General features: G+C 41.5%; 1 protein-coding gene across 1 annotated transcript in view; it reads left to right on the forward strand.

Annotated features, from left to right (window-relative positions):
• Nucleotides 1–19,149, forward strand: part of LOC143935717 (potassium channel subfamily K member 9-like) — a 76,747-nt gene extending 57,598 nt beyond the window's left edge. The window contains exon 3 of the mRNA XM_077459795.1: nt 16,935–19,149. Within this exon, the coding sequence (XP_077315921.1) occupies nt 16,935–17,851 (917 nt within the window). The 3' untranslated portion in view covers nt 17,852–19,149. The remainder of the gene's footprint in view (nt 1–16,934) is intronic.
• The last annotated feature ends 604 nt before the right edge of the window (nt 19,150–19,753 follow it).

Genomic DNA, 19,753 nt, shown 5'->3' on the forward strand with positions numbered 1-19,753 from the left:
GTGAATAGGCCATTAATTACACTCAATTTAATATTTACCTAAACAGTACTCTGAAAAATTGTACCTTTTTGGCCCCTTTCACACGGGTGGATCAGTAATGATCCGCCCCGTGATGATCCGCTCGCTCAGCGGGGATCGCTCCATTGTCCCCGCTGAGCTGGCGGCAGACAGGGTGGTCTCCGCACACTGTGCAGGGACCGCCCTGTCAGCTCTCCGCTCTCCTCTATGGGGGATCGGATGAGCACGGACCGTCTGTCCGTGTTCATCCGATCCGCTCTGCAGACGGATAGAAAAATAGGATTTTCCTCCGTCTGCAGAATCGGACAGTAGCGGAGGCGGACGATATCGGGTGTCTGCGGATGTTCATCCGCAGACACCCGCTATCCCATAGGGATGAATGTATGCCCGTATTTCTTCCGCAAACGGATGGATGAAATACGGACATATCGTCCGCATGTGTGAAAGGGGACTTTAGTCTCAAATTCCTTTTGAAAATAGTAGTGAGCTTCCTGGTAGGTAAGTGTGCCTAGACCAATGATGGCGGACCTTGGCACCCCAGATATTTTGGAACTACATTTCCCATGATGCTCACCTACACGGCAGAGTGCATGAGCATCCCGGGAAATGTAGTTCCAAAACATCTGGGATGCCAAGGTTCGCCATCACTGGCCTAGACCTACACCCTTACCACTGTTTATTCACAGTGTAAGACTCGGTTCACACTGCAGTGATGCGGGAACCCTGCAAATCCAGTATGGCTTCCTGCATCGCATGTCTCCCGCCAGAGGTTCACACTGCACTATGCGAACTGCTGGGAGTATCAATAGAAAGTTAAGGACACCCCCAAATCATTTTGCATATCGCAAGGACGCAAAAATTCAAAACGAAAGACAGATTGCAAAAGATAGTAGGACAAACCCCCAATTTTTTTTTCAAATATATTAATAGTAAAAAGGTCAAGTCTGAGCATGTAGGCCCTTTACAAAATAATGTGGAGTGGGTGACTGGGGACAAAGAGAAGGCTAATTTATTAACCACTTGCCGCCCGCCCTATAGCAGAAACACGGCGGCATAGTGGTTTCAAAATCCTTGACATGACAGGATTTTGAGCCGCTGTGTGCACCCGGATGGATGCCAATCAGTGCCCACAATGGGCATCACTGATTGGCATGCATTATTGTTTGGCACTGATTGGCATACATCAGTACAGTATAATACAATACAATGCCGCCTATCAGTGCCCATCCATGCCGCCTATCAGTGCCCATCCATGCCGCCTATCAGTGCCCATCCGTGCCGCCTATCAGTGCCCATCCATGCCGCCTATCAGTGCCCATCTATGCCCATCTGTGCCGCCTATCCATGCCCATCCGTGCTGGCTATCAGTGCCAATTTGTGCCCATCCGTGTCGCCCATCAGTGCCACCTATCAGTGCCCATCAGTGCCGCCTATCAGTGCCACACATCAATGCCACCTCATCAGTGGCACTTCGTTGGTGCCACCTCATCGGTGCCCATCAGTGCCGCCTTATCAGTGCCTATCAGTGAAGGAGAAAACTTACTTATTTACAAAGTTTTGAAACTGAAACAAAAAACATATTTTTTTTTCAAAATTTCGGTCTTTTTTTATTTGTTTAGCAAAAAATAAAAACCCCAGAGGTGATCAAATACAACCAAAAGAAAGCTCTATTTGTGGGAAAAAAATTATAAAAATTTCATTTGGGTACAGCGTAGCATGACCGCGCAATTGTCATTCAAAGTGCGACAGCGCTGAAAGCTCAAAATTGTTCTGGGCAGGAAAGTTTAAATGTCCGATATTGAAGTGGTTAAATACTTTCTTCAGCTCTGTGTATACAAAGGAACATCGGGGAGCTCATGTCCATAATGGGGTTGGTAGTGACATAGCCTCAAATCCACAATGGCTCAAAAGTGATATGGTCCAGAAATATTTGGACAGAATAAAGGTGGATAAAGCACCTGGACCTGATGGCATCCACCCACGGATCCTAAAAGAATTGAGCTCTGTAATTTCAAAGCCATTGTATCTAATTTTTAGGGACTCATTAATGATGGGAATAGTACCAGTATTTAAAAAGGGAACAAAGTCTTTACCAAGTAATTATAGACCTGTTAGTTTAACTTCTACAGTTGGGAAGATACTGGAGAGATTAATAAAAGACCACATCGACGAGTTCTTGTATGAAAAAAATATTTTAAGCAACAGACAGCATGGATTCATGAAAGACAGAAGTTGTGAGACAAACCTGATTTCTTTTTATGAAGAGGTAAGTAAAACCTTGGACAGAGGGGTGGCGGTGGACGTGATATATTTGGATTTTGCAAAAGCGTTCGATACAGTTCCCCACACATGGCTCATGTGTAAGGTAAAGTCTACAGGTTTGGAATTATAAATTTGTAAATGGATAGAAAACTGTCTAAAAGACAGAATTCAGAGAGTAGTGGTTAATGATTCTTACTCTGAATGGTCTAAGGTTATCAGTGGTGTACCCCAAGGTTCAGTGATGGGACCCCTACTTTTAGATATCTTTATAAATGATATTGGGTCTGGGATCAAAAGTAACATTTCTGTCTTTGCAGATGACACCAAGATATGCAGTGGAATAACGTCCTTACAGGATGTCTCCAATTTACAAGCTGACCTCAATGCTCTAATTGGGCGACTATGTGGCAGATGAGGTTTAATGTTGAAAAATGTAAAGTTATGCACTTGGGGGCTAAGAATATGCATGCATCATACATGCTAGGGGGAGTATAACTGGGGGAATCCATAGTGGAGAAGGATCTGGGGGTTTTGGTAGACCATAAGCTCAATAATAGCATGCAATGCCAAGCTGCGGTTTCCAAAGCGAGCAAAGTCCTCTCTTGTATTAAGAAAGGTATGTACTCCAGAGAGAGAGATATCATTTTGCCCCTGTTCAAATCATTAGTAAGACCTCATCTGGAATATGCAGTTCAGTTTTGGGCACCAGTTCTTAAAGAGGATATCGGGGAAGTGGAGAAAGTGCAGAGAAGGGCAACCACACTGATAGGAGCTCAGCTATGAGGAAAGATTAGAGGAACTGAATTTATTCACTCTTGAAAAGAGGAGATTAAGGAGGGTTATGATCAAAATGTACAAATATATAAGGGGTCCATATAGTGAACTTTGTGTTGAATTATTCACTTTACAGTCAACAAAGAGGACAAGGGGGCACTCTTTACGTCTAGAGGAAAAGAGATTTCATCTCCAAATACGGAAAGGTTTCTTCACAGTAAGAGCTGTGAAAATGTGGAATAGACTCCCTGCAGAGGTGGTTCTGGCCAGTTCCGTAGATTGCTTTAAGAAAAGCCTGGATTATTTCCTAAGTGTACATAATATAACTGCGTACTAACATTTATAGGTAAAGTTGATCCGATTGCCTCTCGGGGGATCAGGAAGGAAATTTTTCCCCTGCTTTAGCAAATTGGATCATGCCCTGCTGGGGTTTTTTGCCTTCCTCTGAATCAACTGTATATGGGATTGTATGATATTATTTATTTAATTTTTTTGCGGTTGAACTGGATGGACTTGTGCGGTTGAACTGGATGGACTTGTGTCTTTTTTTTTCAACCTGACTATGTAACTATGTAATGTGAACTGTAAATTCGGACAGGAATCGGATCGCATGGGTGTTTATCTGATTCTGGTGTGGACCAAAAAAGAGTCCTGAGCGAGTTTGGTCCGAATGCGATGCAAATTTAGCCATACAATCTGTATGGCTGAGTTCGTATCGCACAGACATTGCATATGATTTGCACTGCCGTGTGGTACGAATCACATCTGATGTCAGGCAGCGCACCAGTGTGAACCAAGCCTTAAATCTAAGTTTTTCTTGCCTCTGACGGCCAGTCTCAAGAGATTTGTTGACTTCACTTCTTTATAGCTCACTGGTTCTCCTTGCTGGAAGACTGGTATGAGGAAGCAAAGCCCTGCCTCTACCTAGATGGCTGCCTCCACACAGAGACACAGTGCAGAAAAAGGCATGGTAAGTTAGTAAAGGAAAAAGATCAGCTACCAGGAGACCACATGCAATACTCATAACTAGTCCTTTACCCTCTGGCTGGCTTTTTTTTTCGGCACAGTTTCTTTTTTAATTTACTAGGGTGAAAAACCCCTTTGAATTGCTGACTAGAGTACACTAACTCCCTATAAGCTGTTTTATTACATACTGTGTCATCAGGAATCTAGGTTAAAATGTTGCTACCTTTAAACCTGCACGGCATTCAGCTTTCATGCTGTTTCCTTTCATAATTTCAATCTTTATTTTGACTGTTTATTTTATTTTTTATTTTTTAGCACCCTCTGAAATGTTGTCTGTAAGTGGAATGCACTGTAAATAATGAATGAACTTCTCTGCTCACATATTTCTGTAATATTTAATAACGGCATTCATTATGCATTAAGTAGAAATGCTCTGTGAGAGATTTATTGGAAATGTTTTTTCCATTTGCATTTTAAGTAATAGGAGGTTAAAAGCAGAGATAATTTCCTCTAAACTCAGGACACTTATCTCCAGTGTCTGGTACTTACACCGATCACTTATGCTGAGAATGGTTGGCACCACTCATGTAATAATTGAGGCTCCAGAGGAATGATAATTCTCTTTCATGCGCAAACGAATTCTCTTTGGAGTGATGGTGACCATAGACCTGCAAATGTCTCCCCAAGATTAATGGGAGGGGAGACTTCTGCCAATTCTTGGCTGCTCCACTTCTACTTAAAGCCTAATGCATGGCTCGAATTCCGAACAAATTTTCTTTAAAAAATCTGAAATTTTGTGCATTTTGTGAGCCGATGATGTCACCATTGATTTCGACATTCGACCAACCAAGCCTTCAATTTCACATCATGTTGCTACAAAATTTTTATGGCCTGGAATCTTCTTTTCTTTCCAGGAATTTTCTTTTCTTGTGTTCATGTGCATTTCTTTTTCAATTTATATTTCTCGCATGATTCTCCCATCATTGATTAGAAATTGGTTTGCTATTCAAAAAACTTCCAACATGCCCGATCGCTCAAGTTCGAAGGCTGCATGAAAATCGGGCATTGCTGCAGCCCACTAATGATGCGAAACGAAAATCCTCAAATACGATTTTTGAAACAAAAATTATTTTGGAATTCGACCTATATATTCTACTATATATAGTAGAAATGTTCAGTATTCTTACCCAACCCACCATATTCTTCCCGTGCCATGGTGTTATTAGAGCTGAGGGACCTGTCATATGTACTTGTCAAGAGTGCCAACTATGCCTATCCTTTTCACCCCAACTCCTCCATTCATACAAGCTGTACTGAATTAAAAAAACTATTTTATGAATATAGGAGGTGGACCTTTCATTCATCCACCTGTCCTCCATTCATAGATCATTTTTCATTCATAAAAGCTGTAGTGCTGCTTCTACACATGGAGGAGGTGAGCAGAAAGGGAGGACATCGTCGGCACTCTTGATGAGTGTATATGACAGGTCCCTTGGCTCTATGACCAGGCCATTTTTTGCTATATGGCATGTGTTATTTTAACTGACAATTGCGCATGCTGTACCCAGATAATATTTGTCCTTTTCCCCTCCCCACAAATAGAGTTTTCTTTTGGTGGTATTTGATCACCTCTGCGTTTTTTTTTTTGCGCTATGAATAAGAAAGACAGACAATTTTGAAAAAAAAAACAATATTTTTTACTTTCTGCTATAAAACTTATCCAATATTTTTTTTTTTTTAAATCGAATTTCTTCATCAATTTAGATCAATATGTATTCTGCTACATATTTTTGGTAAAAGCCTTATAGCCTTTACAAACCGTGGGATATATTTACTTTTAGTAATATTTTTTTTACTAGTAATGGTGGCGATCAGTGACTTATAGTGGGCTGCAATATTGCAGCGGACATTCTGACACTGACACTTTTGATGGTTTTTGGGAACCAGTGACACTGCACAAATGACTAATACATGTGCTTATCCAGTGTTTACGTGTACACAGTGTGCTGCTTTTACTAGAGGAAGTAATCAATTTCATTCCCTGCTTTGCGGAGAAAGTAAATCCATTACTTCCCCACTGACAGGGCAGGGCTCTGCCTTGTTTACATAGGCAGAGCCCTGTCCTGTGTGTTTTCTGGACAATCGGCAGGTGCAGGTGGTAATTTATTGGTCGGCACCTGCTGTTCATCATATACTGTGTAAAATCACAGCAGAGCGGTGTCACCAGTGGCGCACATGTGGCCCCTACCCAGAGGTGCCAGATCACCTACTAGGTACGCGATCTGGTGCTGCAGAGCCACCGTATATCTATGTTAAATGGTCAGTTTAAGTGGTTAACCCCCATCTCTTCTGGTGTGGTAAAGGTTAATAAAGCTGAGAAACCTTTCATGTGCCCTCATCAAGAGTGCCAATTGTGCCTGCCCTTTTTACCCAACTCCTCCATTCATATAAGCTGAACTAAACGAACATTCATAGCTTCCATGAATGGAGGGAGGGCAGAAAGGGTTGGCATAGTCGGCATCATTCATGAGTGCATATGACTGGTCCTTTGGCACTTTTAACCCCTTGTGGCACCGGAAGATTATGGGTGTAGGGGTGAAGGGGATAAGAGGACTGAAGGTTTCCACTAAAGCGGTAGACTGTAGCACAAAGGATGCATTCATTATAATTTTATTTTATTTTTTTTACAACTTGGGCTTTAACAAACTTCATCAAAAGTACCTTGGATGAATACTGTACCCCCGTGTTCCTGTTGCCCTGTCATTTTTGATAGCTGGGGTTTGCTGTGTCCCACAGAAGCGTCTACAGCAGGGGTAGTCAGCCTTCAAAAGGTGGAGATCTACCTGAACAACATGGGAGTAGTCAAAGATCACCGGGCTATGGCTAAGTGTAGCAAACCCACGGGAAAGCTGCAGGTACACTGCACCCGCGGTGTGGGTAAACCACAGTGCATCAGTGTAAAATCAGCCCTATACTAATATGCCCAGTGTATTGTTTCACACTGACCTAAAGATCTCTTCTTTCCTGCTGCTGGCACCACTCTGGAGGTCACTAGTCGGGATAAGAGATGGAGTGCAGTTCCTATCACTCTACATGGGACTGGAGCACTACAGAGGAGGCATTGGCTTTTGCAGCTCTTGCTCCCTACTACAGCTCCAACTTTACAAATAGTCCCTCTTTTCTGATAAATTCTCTTTATTATGTTCAAATAAACAACACAAAAAAGGCAACATAACAGCTAGCTGCCCAAAAAATAAACCCAAAAGGAGCTCCACTTTGTTTCTTAACCAGGTGCCTCTACTGCCGCAGAAGTAAGACAGGAGTTCCAAAACAATAATAGATGCCTGAAGCCCATGGATACTATCATACAAACAGGTAGTTGCATTTACCATGCTCCTACACTGGCAGAGGATAAAGAGAAAAAAGGAAAAACTTTATTGAGGGGATCGGCGTCAGAATAAGTCCTCTCCGTAGAATGAAAAATACAGGAAGGGTCTACGTTTACAAGGGAATCATACCAAAGATCAGAAATCCGATCCTCGACCATTCTAGGCAGCCTAATATAAATGGAGTGCAGAATTACCAAGAGATTTCTATTTGTGCAAGGAAGGGAGAAACAACCGATTTTCAAGGACAATGGCTTTCCTAGCATTATACAGTGATATACTGACAAGTACCCTCGTGACCTTTTTGGGAGCTAGTGGTTCAACCAAACCCATGAAGCAGACCCCCACACTGGAATAATGGTTATCGAAGTAATGAATTGTAAAACATGTGACCATAACGTAGCAATCACCAAAAAGGACCACAAAATGTGAATAAATTCTACTTGTGGATCTGTTTAGTGCCAACAGCCTAAGGCGCTACCTGGAGAGAATTGTTGTATCTCACTGGGCATAATATAAAGATGGTGAACATTTCTTAATTGGATCAATCTGTCCCTCACAGAAATGAAATATTGGGATAATCCCAAACCTCATTGCAATCATCATTGTCCAAGGTTGGAACATCCAGCACCCATTTTTCTCTACATCTATCTAAACTTGAGGGCAGGGGGGGGGCATATGGTTTGGTACAACGTGAAATGGCCTTTGGTAAGGAGTTGTATGCAGAGTAAGGATTTCAAATTTGATTTTTGAAGAGAGAGAACAGCCGAGCCAAAATGTGAAATGTAGACATGATGTAATTGAAAATACTGGAAAAAATACCAATAAGCCAGAGAGAACTTGGCTTGCAGAACGGAAAATGAGGAAAGGCGCCCGTTGACAACCATATCCCCCAATTTTTTGATGCCCCTGGTTGCCCATATGACTGGCTCAGAGACCCTGAAGAACTGTGGAAGAACTGGTTTGTTCCACAAAGGTAAATGAGGAGGATAAGGCCAAAGGATGTAACACCCCAAACCTATTCCATGCCCTGATTGTAGTTTTCATAGTACGAGTGAGAGGATAAGGAGCCTTACAGCCCCTATAAAGGAGGGATTGCAATGCCTCATAGGAGCCCAACACTGCAGCCTCCACCACCATCGAAGTGTTATCCTTGTTCAATGTGAGCTAAGTATGAGCTTGTACCAACTGCCCGGCCAGAAAGTATTGAAAAAAAGTTAGGGGGGGCTAAGCCTCTCATGGGCCTGTAAACACTACTGTGTTTCAGTTAGATGCAGATGAAAGGGGTGATCTTCATATTATGTCATTTGAAACAACTTTGCAAAAAAAAAAAATTTTACATTTTTAACACGAGGGGTGTTTTTTTTTAAATTACATATCAATTCACCCAGTGAAAATGCATGTATATTTTTTTATGCAAATTGAGCAATAAATGTTATTAGGCTATTTCCTGTTTTTTTTTTTTTTTTTTGTTCTATTCAAAACAGAAAATACTGCATTTGGTCACTAGATGGGGCTAAGTATCATTTTCCAATGATACTTATTGCCATCTAGTGGCCAAATGCAGTATTTCCCTCTGTACTTTTAGACGGATAAAACATGTTTTTATGAATACATTTATCAGTTAAACCTTAGTTAACTCCTTCCTTCCCTCAGCTATTTTTCAGCTTTGTTTTTCCTTAAAGTGGAGTTCCACCCATAAATGGAACTTCCGCTTTAAGGGAAGGTGACCCCCTGACCATCACAATAGTGATTCTTTTATGCTTTAATTTTCTATTAATATTTATTTGATGTCTAAGGTTATTTTCAGTGTTTCACCAGTACACAGCATATTTTTTTTAATTATTTGAATTAACGAATGCACTTTATTGGGTGAGTCGCACAATAGTTATTTTTGATTTATTTTGTTGCAATACACTGTTGCCCCCACCAGGGATCAATTTTGCTTATCACTTATTGATCAATCCCTTAGCCCAGCCCTTCTTCTTGTTTTTTACTGTATAAATGTCACTGGCAGGGAAGGGGTTTACACTAGGGGGCGATCAAGGGGTTAAATGTGTTCCTTCAGTTTGTGTTCTAACTGTGGGAGGATGGGACTGTCTAGAGGAGGAGAGAAATCGCTGTTCCTAATTAATAGGCGCAAACGATCTGTGTCTCTCCTCCGTGACTGCTGGCCACGCAAATCTGGTTCCCTGCCACGCAGCGGGCACGTGAGTGCCTGCTAAGGCTCTTAAAGGAGCCGACGTACCTATACGCCGTTTTGCGCAGAGCTGCCAGCCTGCCGACGTATATGTACATGAGCCAGATGGGAAGTGGTTAAAGTGTGTTTTTGCAAAGAAGAATGGGCAGATATTGCCAAGTCAAGATGTGCCATGCTGATAGACTCATACCCAAAAAGACTGAGTGCTGAAATAAAATCAAAAGGTGGTTCAACAGAGTTTAAGACCCCTTTCCCATGGAGCGGTTCTGCTCAGTGGACTCCGTTAGCTCAGCAGGGGATTGCTCCATTGATCCCCGCGGAGCAGGCGCATGACAGGTCCGTCTCCGCTCACTTTGTAGGGATTGACCTGTCAGAGCCCCACTTTTCTCTATGGGAAGATCGAATGAAAACGGAGCCTGCCTCCGCTGACATCCGCCTGTCCATACAAGCCAATTGGTGGCCCGCTCAGATCCGCCTGAAAAACGGACAGGTGGATTTTTGCAGGCTGATCGTATGAAATGGGCCTAGGGGTGTGCACACTTATGCAACCATATTATGTTAGGTTTTTTTATTTTTACTTCCCTCCACCTAAAAGATTTCAGTTTAAGTTAACTGAGTTGGACATTGAGGCTGGGTTCAGAATGGTGCGATGTCAGACATCGCATGTGATTCGCACCACACTGCTGTGCAAATCACTTGCGATGCAAACTCAAATTTGCATCGCATTCGGCCCAAACTTGTGCAGGACCATTTTTTTTTTTTTTAAATTCGATATTCTAACCAATCTGAGGGTGTCATTACCTTTTGTATTGACACTCCCAGGGGTTCGCATTTGGCAATGTGAACTGCCTGCGAGTCAGATGCGATGCAGGAACCCGCAGCGGTCTCGCAGGGTTTCCCGCACCAATACGAACCGAGCCTAAAGGTGGAAAAAATTCTGAAATGATTTATCTTTGTCTCATTTTTTTTTTTTTTTTTACGTCACAGCAACCTGACATTTTACTGGGGGTGTGTAGACTTTTTATACCCTGTATACCACATTATTAATGACGTTATGTTCTATATTTCCTCATTTGGTTGTAGCATATGTCTGGCAGGTTTTGAAATGATCCCTTCAGCACTCCTATATCCAATTTTTGCCATTTTTGGCTGGGTATCATGGTAATTACAGAAATAAAAAAAAATCAAATGATGAGAAATTGATTTCACACCTGCTTACTAATAAGCTATAAATAGAAAGAACATGAATGCATATTTTTAGGTCCTGGAATACGATTTTGCGGCAGGTTTCAGTGTGGGCGCTGGGAATTCGACGTTTGGTCTGCAGGGAAACACATGGGAGATATGTGTAGAACTCATTACTGGCACATTTTATATGTGGCTTCCTCGCCAGCAATATTCTTGCGCTATTCTGTTTATTTTAGGTTATGATGCAAGTTTCCTGTAATGTACTTTGACAAAATCTATGTGATGCGCAGGTTAATTGTGCTTTGACCCATATTTTTCTCCTGTCATGCATATGTAAATCTTTTACCGTCGAACTAACGTGTCTGTGCATATCGCATTAAGCTACACCTATGTCGCATTCTTTCTGTACTGTACCTGTTGCCAATAAAATTTTTGAAAAGTAAAATCTATGTGAACTTTGATCATTTGGCTGGCTTAAAGGAATTTGCCAGTTTGCTGGTTGAAGATCAATGGCTTTTTTTTTATTTTTTATTATTACGTTGTAGGTACATTAAGGTGAGTTTTTAGGCTTTTTATTTTTCGTTGCATTTTTTATTGCATTTTGTTACACCAGCAGCAATGAACAAGCTTATTTGCCTTGAGCAATGCAGTTTGAGGCAGGGTGGTGTAAATCAGCCTTCATGGTCTAGAGTGCATCATCTAATGTTGCAAAGCAAGTGTGGTGCAGGGGCATTTGCCCTATTTGCCAAGCTTTCAATTTAAACACTTGCCTACAGGGCATTTTTGCCCCCTTCCTGCCCAGGCCAATTTTCAGCTTTCAGCACTGTCATATTCTGAATGACAGTTGCGCGGTCATGCAACACTGTACCCAAATTACATTTTTATCATTATTCTCACACCAATAGAGCTTTCTTGGTGGTTTTTAACCACTAGCCTACCTGCCCACGCAGATATACTGCGCCATACCTGTACGGCGGCTCACGCAGTTGCGGGCGGGCACACTCTCGCTCCCGCTGCACACTGCGGGAGCGTACCCATGGGTCGGGCAGACTCAATGTCCGTCGGCGATCCGCGATCACCTTTTATAGAGGCAGAACGGGGAACTGCCTTTATAAACAAGGTGATATCCCATTCTGACAGGGGACCAGTGATGTCCTTGGTAGCCTATCCCCCCTACAGTTAGAACACGCTGAGGGAACACGGTTAACCCCTTGAACGCCCCCTAGTGTTAACCCCTTCCCTGCCAGTGACATTTATACAGTAAAAACCAAGAAGGGCTGCCAGTGTCATTTTTACATTGATCAATGCAGTAATGTAACTGGTCACCCAAAAGTGGAATTTAAGGTCAGATTTGTCCGCCGCAAAGTCCAGCTAAAAATCGCAGATCGCCGCCATTACTAGTAAAAACAATAAAAAACAACAAAAGTCCCTAAATCTATCCCATAGTTGGTAGACGTGATAACTTTTGCCCAAACCAATCAATATACGCCTATTGTGATTTATTTAATTTGTTTTTCCTTTCAAAATTGTAGCTCTTTGTTTATAGTGCAAAAAAAAAAGAGGTGATCAAATACCACCAAAATAAAGCTCTATTTGTGGGAAAAAAAGGAAGTCAATTTTGTTTGGGTACAACGACGTGCAACTGCGCAATTGTCGGTTAAAGCAACACAGTGCCATATCGCAAAAAATGGCCTGATCATTAAGGGGCCAAATCCTTCCGGGGCTATAGTGATGAATCACTGCTAGGTTTTTAATTTTTCGCTAAAGACCGAAAAGTTTGACTGCTGTCAGTAAATTTTGTAAATAAGTAATTTTTCTGTTTCTAATGTGTGCTGATGAGGCGGCACTGATGGGAACTTATAGGTAGCACTTTTGGACACTGATAGGCGGCACTGGTGGGCATTGACAGGCGGCACTGGTGGGCAATGATAGGTGGCACGGATAGGCGGTACTGATGAGCAGACACTGAAAGGCAGCACTGACTGGCATCACTAATGGCCACTGATTGGTGCCACTGATATGATTTGTGTCACTGATGGGCACTGCTGGGGCTGTACTGTAATCAGGGCACTGATTGCCTGTACAGGTCTCCCCTGTGAGGAGATGCCGCTGATCGGCTTACACTGACTGAGTGTGTAGTGAGGAGAGCCAAAAAACAGCACTCCCTTGTTTACATGTAACTGGCTGCGTACACAGCCAATCACATGGGTAAAACGCTACGTCATCAGCTCTTTACCGAGATCGGGTTCATGCCGTGTCCTAGAGTGGTGCTTCTGGGGCACCGTCATATGATGTCGATCCAGAATGAGAGCGCATCCTGCCCGCTGTCATTTTACTATGCGGCGGGCGGGAAATGGTTATTTTTATTTTTGTATGAAATTGGCAGATTTAAAAACCATGTCTTATGCTGCGTACACACGAGCGAAATGTCCGACAGAAAAAGTTGGAAGCTTTTCATCGTATATTCCGATCGTGTGTGTGCCTCATTGGACTTTTATTTTTTATTTTTTTCGAAAATTCTGACGGACCTAGAAATAGAACATGTTCTAAATATTTCCGACGGAACCAATTCCTATCAGGAAAACCGCTAGTCTGTATGCTGTTCAGACAGACCAAAAACAACGCATGCTCTGAAGCAAGTATGAGACAGAAGCTATTGGCTAACTTCCTTTCTTTAGTCCTGTCATACGTGTTGTATGTCACCACGTTCTTGAGGATCAGACCTTGAAGTGATCATGTGTACGCAAGACAGTTTCAGTGGAATTCCGTCTCAACTCCATCGGAAAAACCTTCAGAGTTGATTTTGACGGGAAAACCGGTTGTGTGTACGCGGCATAAAGGGTTCAAAGAGATAATCCAAGTGACGTGTTAACGTGTTAACTTCTTATACAGTGAATACCCCTACATGTAGAGGTATAACTGTAGGTTGGGTCCAACTTCTTATACAGTGAATACCCCTACATGTAGAGGTATAACTGTAGGTTGAGTCCAACTTCTTATACAGTGAATACCCCTACATGTAGGGGTATAACTGAAGGTTGGGTCCAACTTCTTATACAGTGAATACCCCTACATGTAGAGGTATAACTGTAGGTTGAGTCCAACTTCTTATACAGTGAATACCCCTACATGTAGGGGTATAACTGAAGGTTGGGTCCAACTTCTTATACAGTGAATACCCCTACATGTAGAGGTATAACTGTAGTTTGGGTCCAACTTCTTATACAGTGAATACCCCTACATGTAGGGGTATAACTGTAGGTTGGGTCCAACTTCTTATACAGTGAATACCCCTACATGTAGAGGTATAACTGTAGGTTGAGTCCAACTTCTTATACAGTGAATACCCCTACATGTAGGGGTATAACTGTAGGTTGGGTCCAACTTCTTATACAGTGAATACCCCTACATGTAGAGGTATAACTGTAGGTTGGGTCGAACTTCTTATAGAGTGAATACCCCTACATGTAGGGATATAACTGTAGGTTGGGCCCAACTTCTTATACAGCGTATACCCCTACATGTAGGGGTATAACTGTAGATTGGGTCCAACTTCTTATACAGTGAATACCCCTACTGTGTTGTATTTACATAAAACACACAAATCACGATTATATAAAAAAAATTAAAAATTCTCATACAAAGTCCATTGGTGGATAAATAAATATATCCATTTGTGAAAACCAGTGAAAAAATTAATTCCTCCTTCACTGACCACCATTTACCATGCTCTCGCCACCATCATAGCTCGCTTACCAGAGCCGAAGACCCTGCATTAAAGAGGTAAGACCAAACTTGAAATAAAATCATCTGATCTGGTGGCTCAAACTTACTTGCAGCATGGAGGATAATAGACTTTGTAATGATCATCTAGCAATATGTAGCGCAATCGCAGGCAAGAGGAAGAAGAAGAAACCCCATAGTGTGGTACATTAAGATCATGTTATTAAAATATGCATAATATACTCACAGAGAGTTGAAATAACATAGGCATTAAATACAAACAACAGTACTGTACCACGCTGGCGTGATGACGTCGCTGCTTGGCTCTGACTTGTTTCATATCTAAGAATGTCATCAGAGTGTTGCTGACTTCTTGTATGGTCAACAGCATGATCTCCCTGCCATAATTCCTGGCTCTGTTCCAGTCCACGTGGGAGTTTTGAGTGTTGCCACCTACCTCTCTGCTGTTCATTCTTCATACTACTACAATATAAATTGGAAATTGAGCGTTAGAGCTAATCATAATGGCCAAAGCGTCTTTCAGTGTGACTCTCCAGTAACTACAAAAAAAATTTAAAAATCAAGTTTGGACTAATGTCCAAAGGGCTCATATTTTTTCTTTTGAGACGACACAAATGCATATTCACCACTTTAAAACTCTTGGGATATTATTGTTTAAATTGTCAGCTTCAGTCACTTGGTCTCATTATTAAATATATGTGAATGGATAAAAAGTATGCACATAGAATGATGCATATGTACACAACACAGAACCACGGATTGTTCAGGACACTGGCAGAATGGCGGTCTGCCTGTGTAAACAAGGCAGATTTCCGTTCTGTGAGAAGGGAATGCTGTGATCGTGTGTTCCTACAAAGCAGGAACAAGAATCTCTGCCTTCCCATAGTAAAACCACCTTCCACACAGTTAGCAAGCACTCCTTAGGAACGCATTTAACCTTTTGATCAACCCTGATGTTAACCCCTTTCTTGCCAGTGTCATTAGTACAGTGACAGTGCATATGGTTAGCACTGATCACTGTTTTTAGTGTCACTGGTCCCCAAAAAATTGTCACTTAGTGTCTGATTTGTCCGCCGCAATGTTGCTGTCTCGCTATCAGTAGCTGATTGCCGCCATTACTAGTAAAGAAAAAAAAAGAAAGAAAAATTCCATAAATCTATCCCATAGTTTGTAGATGTTATAACTTTCTTGCAAACCAATCAATATAATTTGGGATCTTTTTTTTTTTTTATTTTTTTTTTTTAACAAAAATATGTAGCAGAATACATATTGGCCTAAAGAATCAAGAAAAATAGCAGAAAGTAAGAAATAATGTTTTTTTTTTTTTGTTTTGTTTTTTAAATTGTCAGTCCTTTTGTGGTTTTTATTTTTTGAACTATAAACAAAAGAGGGGATCAAATACCACCAAAAGAAAGCTCTATTTGTGGGAAAAAAGGACATGCATTTTATTTGGGTACAATGTCACACAACTGTTAAAGTAACACAAAAAAAACAGCCTGGTCATGAAGGGGGGTAAATCTTCCGGAGCGGAAGTGTTTAACCAGTTCCTGACCTGCTCACGCATATTTACTGTGGCACACTGGCACCGCTGCGCAAAACCCCATACGGGTTGCCCCTTAAGAGTCACCAGAGAGCGCGCGCATGAGCCGCCGGCCACGCGCGATCGTGTGTGCAAGAGCCAGCACAGGGATATGTGTGTGTGTAAACACAAAAAATCTTGTTCTGTCAGGGGAGGGGAGACTTATCGTTTGTTTGTACTTGTTCCTTCCCCAGTCAGTCCAGTCCCCTCACAGTTAGAACACGCTGAGAGAACACACATTTTACCCCTTGATCGCCCCTAGCGTTAACCCCTTCCCTGCCACTTGCATTTACACAATAATCAGTGCATTTCCATAGCTCTGATCGCTGTATAAATGTCAATGGTCCCAAAAAATTGTCAAGTGTTCAATCTGTCCATCAGAATGTCACAGTATAGCAAAAAAAAACGCTGATCACTGCCATTACTAGTAAAAAAAAAAATATATATTTTTTTTTAAAATGCCATAAAAATGCAATAAATCTTTCCCATAGTTTGTAAACGCTATAACTTTTGCGCACGCCAATCGATATACATGTGGAAGCCGCCTTGCCAGAGCTATTGAAATTGTTTAAAGTTTTCCTTCATCTGTCTAAGCATGCAAAGTTCCCAGCACCTTTTTGAGTATGTTGTTCTAAAGGCAATGAAAACCTAATAAAGCTTTGTAATAACCCTTTCTTGATCTATTCAAAGCTAAAAAAAAAAATTATTGGAGTTAGACTTTACATAAACAATCCCTTAAAATTTATTTTAAGACATTGATAATCATACTCTAAATCTACCATGATGTCTCATCACGGCTTTCTGTGTTCTCTTGCAGGGTATGGACATGCTGCTCCCGGTACTGATGCTGGAAAAGTCTTCTGTATGTTCTATGCAGTCCTTGGGATTCCACTAACCCTGGTCATGTTCCAAAGTCTGGGTGAACGCATGAACACGTTTGTCAGGTTCTTATTAAAGAAGCTGAAAAAATGTTTTCACATGAGGAAGACTGAGGTGTCTATGGAAAATATGGTCATGGTGGGCTTGCTGTCTTGCATTGGAACCCTTGGCATTGGAGCAGCTGCCTTCTCCTATTTTGAAGGATGGACATTTTTCCACTCTTACTATTATTGTTTTATTACTCTTACAACCATTGGGTTTGGAGACTTTGTTGCCCTCCAGAAGAATGAGGCATTGCAGAAGAAACCACCCTATGTAGCATTTAGCTTCATGTATATTCTTGTGGGATTGACCGTTATAGGCGCTTTCCTTAACCTGGTAGTCCTCCGCTTTCTGACCATGAACTCTGAAGATGAAAGACGGGATGCAGAAGAAAGGGCTTCATTACGGAGAGTACAGAACACCATCGGTCTTCAGTCAAAAATGGATGCCAGAAGTCGAAGTTCCATTTTTCTTCCTATAGGAGATACAACAAGCCAGATAAATCTCATACCTCTCATGCAGGATGACCATGACCGGGGCAGACGAAGATCTTCAAATGCAACCTCTAGAGCAGGTTCATTTTGCGCATGTATGTGTTACAGATCCCCATTCTGTAACAGTCCAACCATATCTCATCATGAAGCATTGAGCTGCCACACAAACCCGGTTTACTACAACTCAATCTCTTACAAAATCGATGAAATTTCACTAAGCACTCGAGATAACACTGGATTCTCCTCGCCCAACAGCATTTTTTCACCCGACACCCAGCATTACACAGATCATTTCAGAGTGAGGAGAAAATCTATTTGAATTTGAGGTAAACCCAAGAACAAAAATGTAATATGTTACAGCTTACCAGCCCTTAGATGTGGTGACTGCATTTTATGCAAGTATCGAAAATTCCTGTTGATCTTATGATATATTACATGCGGTTCATACTCACTATGAGATTAGTTTTCTGTATTCTACAAAAAACCTGGTTGATAATCTGCTGTTCTCTATCCCCCTTCTGTCCAAGTCCCCAATGCAGCTAGGGATTTTGCAGAGCTTTGTTGGCAGCTCTGCACATGCTCAGTTTTCAGTAAGTTTCTATGCTGCGTATTTCCTCGCTATCACATCTGAGCAGCCCATGTGACTATAGAGTCACACATGTAGGCGTATATACAGTGGTAAATGACAGCTCACTACCCCCTCCTCTTCCATGCCCACTAAACAGCTAAACAGCTGGATATTACATGTAGATTGACGAAGGCTTCATCTCCCTCTTATTTTAAGACATGGGGGGGGGGGGGGGCTGTGACTGGCAGAAATCCGTCCACACCATGTGATTGCCAAAAAATAATAAAGATTTGATTTCAAAGATATATTTGTATGACCATATAAAACAGTTTATTGATATTATTTATTTTTACTCTATTCCAAAGGCTGTTTTTTTTATTTTGAATGTGACCAGCAGCAGAGGACTAGAAGATCCTCCTGCTTATATTTCCCTGCGGACAGGCTGGGAAAGAGCTAGGTCATGTGAAAGGTGTATATTGATTAGGAAAAAAGGTACTTAGATTTTTTTTATTTTTTATTATTAAATAATTAATGCCATCATCCACATACAGAAATGGAAGGGACAACGTAAATTAAACAGTGTGTGTTAAGTATCACTTTAAAGACTTCAAGACTTTATAAATGAAGTTTAATACAGACACCACATATAAAAACTGGAAAGCTACTACATTTTACTTTTTTGTTTTGGGCTTTAAAATGCTTTAAGGCACAAGAGACTATATTGAACTAATTAGAAGTTCATGTTGCTTGTCCTGTAGGTCTCAATATTCTACTACTGTACTGGACAAAAAAGCCTCAGTGGAACATGGAAGTTCTCGGTGACTTACCTACATAAGGACCAGCGTGCTTTGTTTGCCCTGTGCATGTTACCTTGTAAAAAAAAAAAAATGGGTGTACCTTCATTTTTATCTTCCTATGTAAATAGTGGAAATTGATCAAATTTATTTATAAGAAATTTGCGGTTCAAAGAAAAAGTGACCATGGTTATTGTAGTAAGTTGGAAACTATAAAAGATGTATAAATACAGTAAAACCTTGGATTACGCGTAACTTGGTCTGCGAGTGTTTTACAAGACTAGCAAAATGTTTTTTTATAAAATTTGATAAAGAGCGATGTCTTGCAATACGAGTAGTAACTGAGTAGAAGCCTGGTGCGATTTAAAGCCCAACTTCACCCACTACTTCTGTGGGATTTGTAACAATTTGATATGACTTCAGTGCTACTTCAGTGAGAGGGGCTGTCCATGTCACAGGGAGGAACAGTGATGGTATGAACAAAAGTTTAACTAGCAAAGGGTTGATATTTAATTTCTTTTAGGCTCAAGTAAGAGAGGTGCCTCTAAGTGTAGCATTATGGTTACATTTAATGAAGGTAGAACATTTAGCAACTCACATGGTTGATGATGACAACGGGCAAGTATGCAGGCATCTGGGTTAAAGCTGTCCACATAGACCATCCTCTGGACTGCCTGATCTCACTGCTACCCGGCAGTAGAGTGATCTGAAAGTGAGGCCTGAAGCGCTCCTGGAGTGCAGTGTGGAAGGGATGACATCAATGGCAGTGCGGAGGACGGTCTATGTGGGCCACTTTACACCGGATGCCTGCATAATTGGATGCGCCTGTTTTAATCATCAACCATGTGAGTTGCTCAAT

Source organism: Lithobates pipiens, unplaced genomic scaffold (assembly GCF_037356315.1).
Source record: "Lithobates pipiens isolate NorthernLeopardFrog02 unplaced genomic scaffold, aLitPip1_a1.2 Scaffold_28, whole genome shotgun sequence".
Lineage (NCBI taxonomy): Eukaryota > Metazoa > Chordata > Amphibia > Anura > Ranidae > Lithobates > Lithobates pipiens.